General features: G+C 51.9%; 1 protein-coding gene across 1 annotated transcript in view; it reads left to right on the plus strand.

Moving 5' to 3' along the window:
* Positions 1–13,257, plus strand: part of CLN5 (CLN5 lysosomal BMP synthase) — a 91,784-nt gene that overhangs the window by 64,430 nt on the left and 14,097 nt on the right. Inside the window, exon 3 of the mRNA XM_085622051.1 lies at positions 7,608–7,833. Within this exon, the coding sequence (XP_085478177.1) occupies positions 7,608–7,833 (226 nt within the window). The remainder of the gene's footprint in view (positions 1–7,607; positions 7,834–13,257) is intronic.

Here is a 13,257-nt window from a genome sequence, read left to right on the forward strand (position 1 = left end):
AGCCCCCCCTGGAGCACAGAGGGTGAGACGGACCGCCGGCAGCGCTATAGATCTGGGTGCACTTCTTGACCTTCGGGAGCGGGGCTGCCGGGACGGGAGTAGACGGCAGTGGCAGGAGGTGGCTCGCGATGCAGGGGTGAGATGACCGATAGGAGAAGGACCGGCAGTGGAGGGCCCCACTGAGGGTCTGGGCACACGCGACCGAGTGGGAGAAGCCTACTGACCGCCCCACTGAGGAAGAGCGGACGGGGCGGACTGCCGGTTCGCGGAGAAGGCGGCGGCGGCTGGGCACCCCCCTCACCCTCCCCCCCCCCCCTCACCCCCCACCCCTACAGCAGCTGTCTTACGGACCGGCGGGTACCGTTGGAGGTACAGAAGAGCGATCGGGGGCCCACAGCCCAAGGAAACAGGAGACCGGGTAGGTGAGGGGGAAACTGAGGCCTGCGCAACCCCAGAGTCGGGACCCGGACGCTGGTTGGTGCAGACACGAGGGCACCGCCCGTTAAGGGGCCAGGAGCCAACGGAGGACAGACCGGGGCGGAGAACGGAGCCCCGGCCACGACGGCGGCTTAACGAGCACTGGTCCGGGTGGCTGAGGCTTGGTGAAGATTCTATTGCCTGGCGCGCGGGGCTAACGGGCACCGGAGGAGGGAGCCACAGAGGGAGGAGACTGAGGAGGCTGTCTGAGGGACCCGGAGGCGAAGGAAACGGGCAGAGGACCTCGCGGTGGGCTAGTGGCGCTGACGGCCCGAGCTGCATTACGTCCCCGAGAGCATGGCCGGCAGCAAAGGTGGGAAGAAGGGGGAGCGCACTCTCCCCGAACTACTAGGCAGGCACCAACAGAGAGTGGAACGGGGGCAGCAGTCGCCCCGCTCCTCCGGAGGAGCGCTGGAAACTGACGGTGGGGAGCCTCCGCTCACCAGGTCCCTCTTCGGATCCCTCAGGGAGGATTTCCAAGCCTTGAAAAAAGAGGTAGCCAGTGAGGTGCGGGAGATGCGCCGGGAAGTGGATGGCCTGGGAGAACGGGTAGCCACAGTGGAAGATGCAGGACGGAGGAGAGATGACGAGTTTGAACAATTGCAACAAGAGGTGCTGCGCCTCAGGGACCAACAGATTGATCTCCAAGCGCATGCCGAAGACCTTGAAAACAGATCTCGGCGAAACAACGTTAGGGTTCGAGGAATTCCATCCACAGAAGAGGGGACGGACGCAGCAAGTTATCTGCGGGACCTGTTTCGGGAGGTCTTGGGTGAGTCGGAGGAGTTCCCCATCCGAATTGACAGGGCGCATAGAGTGGGACCGCAGCGCAGGGCATCAGTGCCACCCCCGGATATTCTGGCCTTTCTCCCGGACTTCCCACTTAAAGAACGCATCCTGGCGGAGGCACGGAAGCGGCAGCCCTTGACTTTCCGGGGACATCCGGTCGCCCTCTACCAGGATTTGTCTGCCATCACGCTTCAGAAACGGAAAGCGTTCAAAATTGCCACCGACTTCCTGAGAGAACATGGATCGCCCTATGCCTGGGGTCACCCTTTTAGACTTGTATTCCGATGGAATGGCACTGTGCACCAACTACGCTCCCTGCAGGAGACATGCGGGGCCCTGGGCCTTACCACAATGGAGGACGACATAGCCCCGTAGCGGCGGGGGCGTTCTGGGAGGGACGGATGGCAGCGGGTGTCCAGGCGGCGCTCCCGCGGCCGACCCGTAAGACCGAACTCACCCACCATCAGGGCCAGCATGGCAAACGCGGTGTTGGAGGTGGCCGGGAACACTGGCTCCGGCGACATAGCGCTGACAGCGTAGGAACGCTCCGGGGGTAGATCACCACAGCCAACTTCAATTTGCAGGTTTGGGGGCTGGGGTAGGAAGGGGGCTGGCGGGGTGGGAACGGTGGCTGGACGTCCACTGAAGTACTCTACCAAAGACTTGTTCCCTAGGGGACTGGACTTGGACAATGATGGATCAGGATTTGGGGTTGGGGAGAGAACTATCGGAGGGGAGGGAGTCAGAGTTGGTGGCACGTTGCCGAGGGGTGGGCTGATGGGTAGTTGGGTTTTTTTTTGCTGGGAACTGGGAGGGGAGGGGGAGGGAGGGAGGTCTAAGGGTAAGGTGGGAGTGAGGGGGGGGAACCAGGGAGGGAGGGGGGGGTCGTCCAGTGTGTGACCGAGGTTACGGCGGCGGCGGCGCATATGACATAGTCCATGGGTCCCTGAGGGGCCGGCGCGGTCACACCTATCCCTCCACATGACGCCCACAACACTTAAAATTGTTACGCTTAATGTCAGGGGCCTCAACAACCCGATTAAGAGGCGAGCCGTACTGTCCCTATTAGAAAGCACCCAGGCGGATATTTGTCTTCTTCAGGAGACGCACCTCTTACCCCGAGACTGTCCTAGACTACGCTCTTCCACATTCCCAACACAGTTCTTTTCGTCTAGCAACACTAAAACGGCGGGGGTGGCGATACTGGTTGCTCGGCACTTTCGAGGAGAAGTACTCCACAAGCAAGCGGAACAGAAAGGCAGGCTCTTAGTCTACAGATTCAGAGTGGCAGGTCTCTCCTTCACAATTGGGTCCCTTTATAGCCCGAACGAACGGCAAGAACGCTTTCTTAGCTCGGCGCTGGGGGAGGTCACGGCTACAGAGGACAGGCACATTATTATAGGGGGCGATTTCAACATGGTCTTTGACGCGGCTCTCGATAGATCCGCCCATCGTTCGCCGCAGGCCGGGGAGTTCTCGGCAGGGTGCAGGGCCCAGCTGGCGGATATGGATTTACAAGACCTCTGGTGTCACCTGCACCCTACGGAACAGGACTATTCTTATTATTCACATGCACACAAAACTTATGCGCGGCTGGACCACTTTCTGGTCACTGGGCCTGTATGCGATTTGGCCACAGCAGCGGAAATGGGGGTGATCTCCATGTCGGATCACGCCCCAGTGACGGCTACCTTTTGCTTGCCGCCGGTCTCTCGCCCCCCTCGGGTCTGGCATCTGCGGGACACCCTACTATACAGACGAGACGTAGTCAAGCAAGTAACGACCGCGATTCGGGAATAGCTATCCCACAATGAGACCTCCGCAACCTCCCGGGCGACTCAGTGGGCTGCTCTGAAAGCGGTGCTACGGGGGGAATTTATCGCGATCTCCGCAGCAGATAATGCAAACCGGCGGCATAAACGAGAGGAACTCACACAGAAGGTCCGTGAATTGGAACACATGCACTGCCGGACAGGTGCTCCCCGGATTTGGCGGCAGCTCAAGGGGGCGAGAAAGCTCCTGACGGCTTTGGACATGGATCGCGCGGAATACGCAGCGCTCCGCCTCAGGCACGCCTATTACACAGGGGGGGACAAGTGCGGCCGACTGTTAGCGAGTAAGCTCAGAGTGGCGCGACAGAAACACATGGTGAAGGCGATCTCCGACCCCACGGGGTCGACAGTCACGGAGGATTCCCATATCGCGGAGCTCTTTCGCAGGTACTATGCCGACCTGTACGCCGGGGATCCCCCGGATGCACTCGCAACGCAGAGGTATCTAGACTCGGTCTCTCTGCCATCCTTGACACCTTTGCAGGCAGAGATTCTTGACAAGGAAATACGGACAGAGGAGGTTATAGCCGCCATTGCCAAACTTAAGCACGGTAAATCCCCAGGACCGGACGGTTATACTTCCCTCTTCTATAAAACGTTTTGTACATCGCTAGCGCCGATCCTCACGCGCCTTTTCAACACCTTCGCTGAACCAGGGGCCATACCGCCGGACCTGTTACAAGCGTCCCTCGCGGTCATCCCCAAACCTGGGAAGGACAGGTCGCAATGCGGCTCCTACAGGCCAATATCTCTTTTGAATATAGACCTCAAACTGTACACCGGGATCCTGGCGGCTCGCTTGGCCCCCCTCTTGCCGGGGCTTATAGACCCGGATCAGGCGGGCTTCGTCCCAGGAAGGCAAACGGTAGACGACACCAAAAGGATTACGCATCTCATAGAAAAAGGGTCGCGGATCCAGGGAGAGAGAATGTTGTTATCGGTGGACGCCGAAAAAGCGTTTGACCGAGTTCATTAGCCGTACCTAGAACAGGTGTTAGTGAAGGTAGGGATGGGGGACAAATTCCGCTGCATGATTTTCAATTGTTACAGATCCCCGACAGCGGTGGTGAGGGTGAATGGGTACTGCTCCAAGAGTTTTAATATTGAAAGGGGCACGAGGCAGGGATGCCCGCTGTCGCCTTTACTCTTCGCTTTATACATGGACCCCTTTGCACAGCGGATAAGGGGCAACTCGGCGGTGAGGGGAGTGAAGTTTGGCGGTTTTAGTCATGCCGTTAGCTTATACGCTGATGACGTGATACTATCCTTGGAAGATCCGCTTTATGCTCTACCGGCCTGTATTGAGGAGTTGACCTCCTTTGCGGCAGTAGCAGGATTCAAGATGAATATGGGAAAGTCGGTAGCCTTAGATCTCTCTCTCGCGCCAGCAACCAGAACCCTTCTACAACACCGTGTTCCAATAGTCTGGTCAAAGGATCCAGTGCCCTACCTGGGAATCCAGCTGGCTCCCACCCTGCCCGCTATGGTGACGGCAAACTACACCGCCTTGGGTAGAAAGATACGGGAGGAATTAGCTCGGTGGGACCGCAACACTCTTTCGTTGTTGGGTAGAGTGGCGGCCGTTAAAATGACGATTTTACCTCAGGTTCTATATCTGTTTCGGGCGCTTCCGCTGCAGCCGCCGGTGGGATGGATGCAGTCCGACCTGGGGCGCTTTATCTGGCAGGGCAAGAAGCCCAGAATGAGGAGGGCGCTCTCAATGCTAGCGCCGGAAGCTGGAGGCCTCGGCATTCCGGATCTCCGCAAATACTTTCAAGCGGCGCAGTTGCACTATCTCGTGGAATGGAGCAGGTGGGAGTCCGACAAGCACTGGCTCTTCCAAGATCAGGCAGTGGCGGGAATGCCTCTACAGGAGGTGCCGTTCTTGCGCAGGGCTCACCGCCCCGCTAATCTATATGCCTCCTTTATCACCAGAGTGCCCCTACGGGTCTGGGACGCCACAAATCTCACGCACGGCTTGACCACATTTCCCTCCCCGCTGACGCCCCTGGTGGTTAATCCAGACTTCACCCCAGGAATGGAAGGGGGCGCGTTTGCACACTGGCGTACGGCGGGATGTAGAGCTTTGTGCCATCTGTACACTACGGAGGGGGTCATTCCCTTCACGTGCTTCCGACAAGAATATACATTTCCAGAAACTGAGAGGTTACGCTACTTGCAGGTTCGCCTCTGGGCGCTGAACCCTCGGGTGCGAGAGACGGCTGATAGACGACTCCTCCCTTATGAACGCTGGCTCTTATCGCGCACATCTGACGCTAAGCTCATAAGTGACCTTTATAAATTCCTCCAAATACCCTCTTCGCACTACTATCATCCGGGAAGGGAGCGCTGGGATAAAGAATTGGGTAGGTCCCTGAGTCACGAAGAATGGGAACAGGTAGCTTACAGAGCCAGGCACTCGGCATATCACACAGGCCTTACAGAAACCTTCACTAAAGTCTCAACATATTGGTACTATACCCCGGACCGCATACACGCCATGGACCGTAGTAAAGAGGCCACCTGCTGGAGGGGTTGTGGGCGGGTAGGAACGTTGACGCACATCCTGTGGGATTGCCCCCTACTTGACGCCTACTGGAAGGAGGTGATAGACAATGTAGACTCCCATTTTGACACTGAACTGCCGCGCTTCCCGGCCTATATCTTACTTGGTCTCCCGAATGGGCTTATGTATCCCTTAAAATCCCGCAGAGGCAGGCAGATAGCCATAGCGCTGGGGTCGGCCATTCAGAATATTCTTATACACTGGCGTTCACCCACACTCCCCACGGTCACGTGATGGCTACATAGATTGTGGCATGTGCTAGGTATGGAGAAAATGTCGTTGGCAGTGGCAGGCGATGCGGAGCAGTTTAACGATATTTGGCAACCATTCCAGTCCTTACTGGTCACGGAATTTAGAGAACTGACCTGCCCGAGATACCTTCGACTTCTGCGGCTTACTACGCAGGAGGACTTAACCTCATGACTACGCTTGGAAAGGTGCACCTGGGAGAGGACCACGGGGACAATTGAGATCGATCGGAGGCGCGCACTTGTCGGGGGGAGGGGGGAGTTCAGGGGAAGGGGGATTTGGGAGTTGGGGAGGGGGAGGGGGGGGTTTGGGGTAGGAAGTTGTTTCTCCTTTCTAAGTATCGAAGCGGGTTGAGGTCCTATCGGACGGGTCTTAGTTGCAGAGCCTGCCGCCCCGAATGGAGCCTTGGCCGCCAAGTGATGGCACTCTCTCCGGCGTGTATCCTTTGGGTTCGCTTGTATATGATATACTCCATAACGGGTTTAAACCTACGGGATGGTTCTCCAACATTAGCCTCCTGCAGACAGGGGGACTTTCCAGTTCCCTCCAGTTTAAGACGCGGCCGGCCCCGAGGGGTTGTAGGCGGCATGCTGTGTTTAAGAATGAACTGACAACAGGGCCCTGGAGGGGCTTGAGACATGCTGATATCCATGTGCAGTAACATGGCGGCCCGCAGGGTTGTAGGCGATAGATGCTGATGCCGTTGACGATACTCTGTTAATATTAATAAAAAAGATTTAAACATAAAAGAAGAGGGATTGACTCTACACCGTCCAAATGGGATCAAAACAGTCCCTCAAATTCTAAACCCCAAACTCCTAAGCACATGCTTAAATTATCACAAATTATGTTGATAATTAGACACACTGATTATTCTTTGTTTTCTTTATTTTCGTTGTTCTTTTAGCCAGCCAACACTTGTTTCGTCATAAAGGGAATACCCATGACTTCTTTAGGGCTGTCTTCTCATGGATCCTATGTCTGATCAGTCCTTAAATCCGGTTCTAATTCCGCCCCTGGAAATCACCTGTATAGCGTCCCTGTTTCTCGTTTCTGTCCATATCAAATGGTATTGAGAGTCCCACTCCAAGAATCTTAAATCCTCTACCTGGTGTCAAGTAACAGCGCTGTCTGAATTCAACCGCTACGGTTGATTTCGGACAGCACGGTTACTTGAGGCCACTTAGAGCCTGCAAGCGTACCCTCTTTTAGGTACCCTCATTTCTGCAGAGTAGTTTTTGAAGGCTAACTTACCCAGTAAATGTGTGGACTAGCGGAACGGGAAGCACAAGATTACCGTATGAAAGAGGTGTTTAATTAGGATTCTCGGATTGAGACTCTCAATACCACTTGATACGTTCAGAAATATAGCAGTATTTAAGTTGGATTTCCATTCAGTTCCCCTTAGTCTACTGCCTGTTTCAGTTCTAAATCATATGAGGATAGCGTTATCCAGATTGGTAGGTATCACATGGTACACTTCAATGTCAAAGAAAATAATATTTGTTTATTTGATTGAGTTTTGTTGTTTATTTGATTGTTTTTTTTAAAGTTCTAACTTGTAAAATGAGCCAGTAATGTTTTTGCTTATTTGATATTTCCTTAGACCTTATTGCTACCATGATACCTTGTCGTCAAAGTGAACCCAACAAGAATGTCTCTGAATGTCACATTTGCCATTTTATATTAAACAGAAAATTATGCATGACGCCATTGGATTTCGAAGCATCTTAACAGGCAAAAACTACACAGCAGAATGGTATGAGCTGTTCCAACTGGGCAACTGCACATTCCCCCACCTCAGACCTGGAATAGAAGAACCATACTGGTGCAACCAAGGGGCTGCCTGCTTCTACGAGGGCATAGATGATGAACACTGGAAGCAAAATGGAACGTTAGCTATGGTGACCACAATAACAGGTAGATATCTGTATTATTGTCAACTTCCAGCACTCACCATCGACATGTACAATCAATGTTCTTCAGTTTTTTCATTCAGGCCTGACCAACCGTCTCCATCTATTTATATATCTTGTTTCAGATCTATTTGGGGTAGAAACTATTCATTATATTTGATCAAAAGGGTGTCCATAGCTGCGTAATAAAATCACTTGTACATGTCTTCAGTTTTCTACACTTCAAAGACAGTCATGTTTTTATCATAGATGAATGTGAATAAGTGATCAGACTGTGAGCATTCAGCTAATCATCCTGTATATCCGTTGGGTATCAATTCTTGTATATTAATACAAGTTGCTGAAGGTGGTTCGTGCCACTGATCGATTGAGGAAACAGTTTTGAAAATGACAAGAAACCAAGTTTTGAAGGACTGCTGAAAAACATATTGACTCCTCTCCTCTCATTGGACTAAGCTATAACATATATGCATATCAGGGGCAAGAACTACTTCCACTGATTACACTTTTAAAAGCTATATGGTGTACTCAGCCTGCATGTTATTTCACATAACTCCTCAGATAGAAAGTGACCACTACCACGTGACATAAGAAGGAGAGATGTTCTAAAAGTGATTGTATACCAAATGCCCAAGTAAAATGTATAATCTGATGGGTGTGTATTTGTCATAGTCCAGTGGGACCTGTTTCTCATATTCCAGGGGATCTCAGAGCGGTATTTAATGAAAGTTGTATGTGTTGCAGATCTTTCGCAGTAATTTCCTAATATGGATGTTGAAGTCCTACATCCTCAAGCTCCTTGCTAAAACACAAGACTTTCATTTTATGCTTGCCATCATGCCTGTTCAGGTAGACCTTTACCATCATTAAGGAGATTCTTTTATTATGACAGTGGCAGGGATTGAGGATAATTGCCTGTAGTAAGTATTTGAAGTGAATAGAAGTGATGAAATTAGTGTCCAGAGTTGTTGAAATATGTACGTGCTGAGACTACCTGACGGTCGCCCAAACCTTCTTGTCTTAACTGCTAGATGAAAAATTTCCTGGAAACCTTCTATTGGCAATTAGTCAGTGCTCCATGTGAGAAGTTGGCCTGATGTATGATGTCACTAGTTCTAGTGTACACCTTATATCAGTCCAAATACCCTTATGGTGATTGGTTGTAAAGTCAACCTTCTAGACCAGCTATCCTAGTGGTAGCATGGACAAGAGCAGTCTTAGGCTAAACTCTGAATGGCATGTGAAGCCAGCTGTGATACCATATATAATCCCTTGAATACCAAATGAAAGGACACCACAACAGATATATATAAAATAAAGTGTATTTATTCTAGTCAAACCCTCAGCACTCTTTATGAGATTAGAGGTAAGTACAACAGTCTTATTTATGCATACATTAAGTCACACAGGTAAGTAATACAGTTAGGCCCTAGGGGCCACGCAAACCATATACTAAGTAAGTGGTATAAGGACCACTGTCACGGAAATAGGATAGGCCTAGGCCTAGGGAATCGCTGGGGCTACACTATACTACCAAAGGTTAGGAAGTGGGAGGCCCACGGGATTCAGGTGCAGAGTGGAAACACTCACGCGTAATGCGTATAATCGATAGAAATAGTACAGTTTTGAATTAAATAGATTTAGGACACTTCCGGAGTAGCTAGGAAGTCGAGACTGGAAAACTAGACACTAGGATAGTCACTATCCTGATGAGCACCGGAGTACCCAAGTTACCTAGCCCACAGGCTGCGGGTGCATAGGGGTGAAGTTGCGTCGGGTTTCGTCGTCGACTCCTATGGATGCCTGAAGAAAGATGCTGACAGGCAGTCAGTGAAGAGTGTCCGGTGTATCCCAAGGCTGGGATCAGAAAGAAAGGATACCTGCAAGCAGAAGGGACAGAGTCAAGGTCACTAGCCAGTGACCACGTGGAACCAGGAAGGAACCAGGCGATGTCGTGAAGATTGCAGGTGAAGGTGAAGCTTGTCGCTGCAGCCACGAGGACCAGGGAACGTCGAGGACGACCAGGACCAGGAGGCAAGCTGTCCCACGAAGGCTCTTGCTGTCGGCGGCGTCGAAGTTGGACTAGGACTCACCAAGCCTTGGCAAGCGGAACCCACGAAGAACGGAGGACTTGCTTCTGGTGCAGACCAGGAAGGTCTGGGGTGCTTCTTCTTTGCAGAGAAGCGGGAGCCAGTCTGGAGGAGCCAAACCAGCGCTAAAGATTTCAGGGTGCGTCGTCACAACGGCCACTAGCCAGCGGGCAAGCAACCGGACAGACGCGGCAAGCAGGAAAATGCAGAAGGGCCCCACGCAGGACTCGTGGAGTGTGGGGGGCTGATCTTCGGTGCAGATGGTGCTTGGGGTTGGGGCTTCTCAATCCCCGGTGCACAACTTCGAGGGTGCCTCAGAAGCTGCGCTTGAAGATACTAGCCACTTTTCCCAGGTAGCCGGTCCCATGTCTCTCGTCGCCTCCACGGATCTCAGCACGGCTGTGGATGTGGATCAGGGTCGGAGAAGTCTGGAAGTCAAGGCTCTGGTCGGGCTCTGCAGTCGGTCCCTCGTAGAACTGGAGCAAAGCAAAGGGTAGTCTCTTGATGGTGCCTGTTTGCACAGGGTAGCCACTCCTTGGCCACAAGGGAGATTCTTCAGTCTTCTTCTTTAGTCGAATGTCGAAGGTCCAGAGTTTCTGTTCAAGTTGCAGGTTCAGGATAATCTAAAGTCTTGAGGCCCAACTCCCACTCTTATACTAATCTGGGGGGCTGGGATACCTGCTAGGTCACGCCTTATGGGTGGGACCTGGGAGGGGGGTGGTTACACCCCCTTCCCTTTGTCCAGTTTCGCGCCAGGACTGGGGCTGGAGTGCCCCAGCACCGGTTTGAACTGGACTATGCATGGGACACCTTGTGTGCCCCAGGCATGTCTCATTCCTTTCAGCCCTCCCTGCCCCAATACACTAAAGTCTGTCTGGGGAGGTGCTAGCACCTCCCCAAGCAGGAAACCTATTGTCCAAGCCTCCCTTGCCGGGATCACTCCCAGCAGCAGGAGGTCAGACTTGTGTCTGTGGCAGCAGCATCCATTTTGTGATGCTGAGGCTTTGGTTAGAGTTAAACAGCAAAGTAGGATTTTAACATGTCTCTCCCTCTAGAAGGGAGGAATAATATCCTCATCACCAGAAATGGGATGGGGGTATTATTCCAAAGTGTTAGACACCTTACACGACATGTTTTGATAAAGCCAAACCATAGTTACCATAACCGTTTAAGATTATAAGGCACTTTAAGAGTATATGGTAGGCTATATCATAGAACAGCTATAAGGACATGGTTCCGAAAGCTGCAGACAGGCTCAGCTCATGCTAGAGCACCATCTCACATGTTACCAAGCACTCTGCCTCCAGGATTGTTAAGGCCTGCCATAGGAGTGGCTGATAGGTACACATGTGTCTATATATAAGGTAGATATAGATATACTATATCTAAGCAAGGGGTGATTACACAACCTTGCCCCAGCTGAGTGATCAGCCAGTTGTGTCTGGTTGGAAGGCCAGACCAGGGGTGGCATAATACATGCTGCAGCCCCTGGGAGGCCTAGGGTACACCTATGCCCTGGGTACCTAGGGTACACTGTACAGGGTCCAATAAGGTGATCCTTACCAATTGGTTATGTACCTAGGGTACATGGAGTCCATTTTAAAGAGAGAGCAGACAGCCTGAGACCCTGAATGGCAGGATCTCAGGCCAACTAAGTCGAAAAACCAGCTAGACACTAGGCAAAAAGTTGGGGGTAACCATAGTCAGATATCCACCTTCCTACACTCCAGGTATCTTGACGGCATAAGATATTGTATCTGGTGAGAAGTGTGACTGTTTCATGATGGTCTAAGAGCTTACTAAGTCCAGTGACATTCCAGGAGATCAGTGATAGATGGTTAGCCCTGGAGCAATTCCCAGGATCAGGTTCAAGTTTGGGTTGATGCTAGAAGTACTGCTCACTCCGCTCACTTAAGGAGGAGCAGCCCAGCTCCAGTCCTTGGGTCCAAGGCTGAAGCTAATAAGTCTGTTTTGCATTGTCTCTTATTGTATTTATCTGTGTATACATAAAGCTGATGAATTAATGTTAAGCTCAAGTCAAAACATCCTCATGCCCCCCCTCAAAACTGATCAACGTTCTATATTGAACAGTTGCTCTTGCAGCTTTAAATTCTGTAATAGCGTCTCGAGTTGTTGGGGCCCAGGCCAACGGTCAAGCAGCGACTGAGAGGAGTGACCTGGGTGGTGACGTACTCCCTCCGCCACTCTTCTTGCAAAGCTCAGCTGTCCTCCATTCTTACTCTGAACTTTCTAGGAGCCCTGTGCTCTGTCCGACCTCGGACAAGGAATTTCCTACTTGAGAGTGCAGCCGCAGTCCTCTGCCAGGTGCCATGACACAACGGATTCCTCGCCTGGCCACCTCAACCTGAAACAAATCCACCTTTTAGTAGCAGCTAGTTTTGTTTAATCTTGTCGCCTGTATTAGTTCGCTCCAACCTTTTGAACAGACTCATTAAGAAACTACTAAGCTGAGTTCCATGCTTTTGTTTCCTTGGGCGACAGATGCTTCTAGAGTAGAAGAATGGGGTGGGGTGGAAGTTGGGGGGATGCGGTTCTTGCTATGCGTATTTGTGGTTTGTTCATGACTTCTTCTCATTTTTAGGTACCGGCACACTTACTAAGCTCCCCTGCAACAACGACCCTGCAGATCAATTCCTTACTAGTGTCTTCAGGTCACTCACTTTACTGCTGCATTAGACTCCCTCGGTGGTCCCCACCGAACACATGCATGATCCTACAAGCACACTTAACCCAGATTAAGGACATTCAAGGTACTATCATGGAATGTCAGCGGTCTGCTAGACCGGGTTAAATGCTAGTCAATCTTCGCCTTTGCTCGCCGCCACACACCAGAGGTTCTACTCTTACAAGAAACCCACCCACAGGGCGAACAGTGTCCTTTCTTGGCCCGCAAAGGCTACGACAGGGTCTACCATGCAGGGTATACGCGGGGGTACGGGGAGTCACCATCCTCCCGCACCGCTCATTTCCTCTCACGGTCTCCTAAGTTTCCTGTGACTCTCAAGGGCGTTATATAGCGTTGGAGGGCACCCTGGAGGGGCAGATGATTGTGTTGCTCTCTATCTACATCCCCCCTGGTCACCCTAAGGGGGTACTTTTCTGACCTATCATCACTTCTCTCCCGACTCCCGCATGGTTTCACCATACTGGGCAGTGACTTCAATGCCGTCCCCACACCAACTTTCGATTGTACCCATCAGCTGCCTCCAGGAACCCTGGGACAAAACTTCTCGGGGACTGGATGGCGTCCTGGGGCATCTGTGATACCTGGCGGGTCTGGCATCTGACATTCCAACAATATACAAACACTTCAGCCT

This window comes from Triturus cristatus, chromosome 8 (genome assembly GCF_964204655.1).
Source record: "Triturus cristatus chromosome 8, aTriCri1.1, whole genome shotgun sequence".
NCBI classification, from domain to species: domain Eukaryota; kingdom Metazoa; phylum Chordata; class Amphibia; order Caudata; family Salamandridae; genus Triturus; species Triturus cristatus.